The sequence below is a fragment of the Alosa alosa genome, chromosome 5 (assembly GCF_017589495.1).
Source record: "Alosa alosa isolate M-15738 ecotype Scorff River chromosome 5, AALO_Geno_1.1, whole genome shotgun sequence".
Classification (NCBI taxonomy): domain Eukaryota; kingdom Metazoa; phylum Chordata; class Actinopteri; order Clupeiformes; family Clupeidae; genus Alosa; species Alosa alosa.
Window position 1 is genome coordinate 35,503,031 of NC_063193.1, and position 2,792 is coordinate 35,505,822.

The following is a 2,792-nucleotide window of genomic DNA, read 5'->3' on the forward strand; positions in this document are numbered from 1 at the left end:
AGAGCTTTATGGGAGTGGGCCTGCTGTGTTATCAGTCAGTGGTGGACAGGGCAGCACTGGAATGTGTTTGTGTGTGTGTGTGAGTGTGAGTGTGTGTGTGTTTGTCTGTTACTCTATTTCTGGTTTCTTCCTTTTATAGTGCTGAAGGCCTGCGGGCTGATAAAGCTGATCTCCTACACACACACACACACACACAGCTTATCTCCCCGGTATAAGAGCGTGGGGATGGCTCTCTCCCTCCGTGCAGACATCACTCTCGCTCTCTCTCTCCTTCTGCCCTTCCATCCGTGTCCTTCCTCTGTTCCCTCGGTTCTCTACGCGGCGTAGTAGCGGTTCTCCACACCATGGCGCCCAAGAAGGTGGAACCCAAGAAGGCCGAGGTCAAGAAGCCGGAGCCCAAGAAGGAAGAGCCGGCGCCGGCCGCCCCAGTGCCCCCGCCAGAGCCGCCCAAGCCCGAGCTGGACCTGAAGAGCGTGCCACTGGACTTCACGCCGGACCAGATCGAGGAGTTCCGCGAGGCGTTCGCGCTGTTCGACGAGACGCCGGCGGGCGAGATGAAGATCACGTACGCGCAGTGCGGCGACGTGATGCGGGCGCTTGGACACAACCCCACCAATGCCGAGGTGCTGACCGTGCTGGGCAAGCCCAAGCCCGAGAAGATGCACGTGGAGCTGCTGGACTTCGAGACCTTTCTGCCCATGCTCCAGCACATCTCCCGCGCCAAGGACCAGGGCAGCTTCGAGGACTTCGTGGAGGGGCTGCGCGTCTTCGACAAGGAGGGCAATGGCACGGTGATGGGCGCCGAGCTGCGGCACGTGCTGGCCACCCTCGGGGAGAGGATGACCGAGGACGAGGTGGACCGGCTGATGCAGGGTCAGGAGGACGCCAACGGCTGCATCAACTACACCTCCTTCGTCAAGCACGTCCTGTCCGTCTGAAGGGCCCAGATGCCAGAGCGGCGACGTCCAGCTGCCTCCGCTGCCCACACGCCAGACGTCATCTCCGACCCACAGACTCACGCTGAGGTGACCATGACGCAGCAGAGCATATTGTCCGCACATGCCCTGAAATCAGTTAACTGGAAGAACAACAATCGTAGGCTATTTCTCCTCTGTCATATTTGCAATATAATCAGCAGGATTAAAAAATAAAGAATTATAATTATGAATTGGATTTTGTAGAAATGAATACAATGTGGAAAAATGTAAATGTTTGTGTGTTTCACCATAAAAACTCATCATACAAGCAAAGAAATAATGAAACAAGAAAAGATGTGACATAAAGTCTGCCTCAACTCTCAAGAAAAGATGTGATCTCTCTACTCTGAAATGTTCTGAATAAAACTTCTGATAAAAGTATAGTTGGTGGCTTTTCCATTACTTCCTTAAGTCATTTCATGACTATAATATTAGTCAGTCAAGCAGGAGTTGGTTCTTTAAAATAAAAAAGGATTTGAGGGATTTGTTGAGGACGTTGCTTATTGGCAGTGTGGCACCCATCCCATCCTTCATTTCATAAAGGGACCGTACTCACATCTCTGGGGTGTTTTAGCAATTAGTTTTTATGAATTGAAGTTCATCAGTATCCAGAGCTCTTTGGTGAAACAGCAGATGGTCTTGTGAGGAATAGAACTCAGATTCAAGCCAGCTACAACCTGCACTAGATCAGGGCCAGAACTGAGCCAGACATGAGCCTGATCTGGGCCAGATGTGATGTGTGTATAGTAATCATGAATAGTTAACATCAGGCGTGAGACAAGTTCTGTGTCAGTCTTTAACATCAAGACACTCAGACATCAGACGTGACAGTTCCTCTCCGAATAGCTGCACACTTCTCTCTCTCTCTCCATTCTTCTCTCTCTCTCTCCATTCTTCTCTCTCTCTCTGCTGCTGTGTAGCATGGCGTGGTGGCGTGCTGCTGCTGCTGTGTAGCATGGCGTGGTGGCGTGCTGCTGCTGCTGTGTAGCATGGCGTGGTGGTGTGCTGCTGCTGCTGTGTAGCATGGCGTGGTGGTGCTGCTGCTGCTGTGTAGCATGGCGTGGTGGCATGCTGCTGCTGTGTGCATGGCGTGGTGGTGTGCTGCTGCTGCTGTGTAGCATGGCGTGGTGGTGTGCTGCTGCTGCTGTGTAGCATGGCGTGGTGGCGTGCTGCTGCTGCTGTGTAGCATGGCGTGGCCTGTGGTTAGCGAGGATACTTGCTCAGTGTCCCATCCAGCCCTGACGTAGTGTTCTCAACGTTCCCCACTTTCCTCTGCTCTGTTCCATACGTTCCCCATGTTCCTCTGCTCTGCTACGTTCCCCTCGTCAGTCCAGATTCCAATTAGACACTAACTGGGTTTGGGAATACTGTGCATAATGTCGTCTCTACAAAGTGCAGAGTTCATAGCGTACTGGCTGCCATTGGCCGTCAGAGGGACTCACTTTACGCCACTAATGACATGGAGGGAGAAAGGGGGAGAGGGGAGAGAGAGAGAGAGAGAGGGGAGAGAGAGAGGAGGGGGGGGGGGGAGAGAGGGAGGGAGAGGGGGGGGGGAGAGAGAAGGGAGAGGGAGAGAGGGGGGGAGAGAGAGCAGAGCATTTAGAACTGCCTGGGAGAGAGTGAGTTGCTGTCCATCAGCAGCAAAGCCATTTACTGGTCTTGTTAAATAGCCAGCCTGACTGGTCTTTCATTAGAAATGTCTTATGTACTGGTCTTGTTGCGACACAATATCTATACAGTATAAACTAACCAACGCAATATCTATACAGTATAAACTAACCAACGCAATATCTATATAGTATAAACTAAACAACA

General features: G+C 52.0%; 1 protein-coding gene across 1 annotated transcript; it reads left to right on the plus strand.

Moving 5' to 3' along the window:
• Positions 1-229: 229 nt before the first annotated feature.
• cmlc1 (cardiac myosin light chain-1) lies at positions 230-1,358 on the plus strand. Its single transcript, XM_048242582.1, has one exon. It carries the CDS (start codon positions 345-347, stop codon positions 936-938), a length of 594 nt encoding a protein of 197 aa, XP_048098539.1. The 5' UTR covers positions 230-344; the 3' UTR covers positions 939-1,358.
• Positions 1,359-2,792: the final 1,434 nt, after the last annotated feature.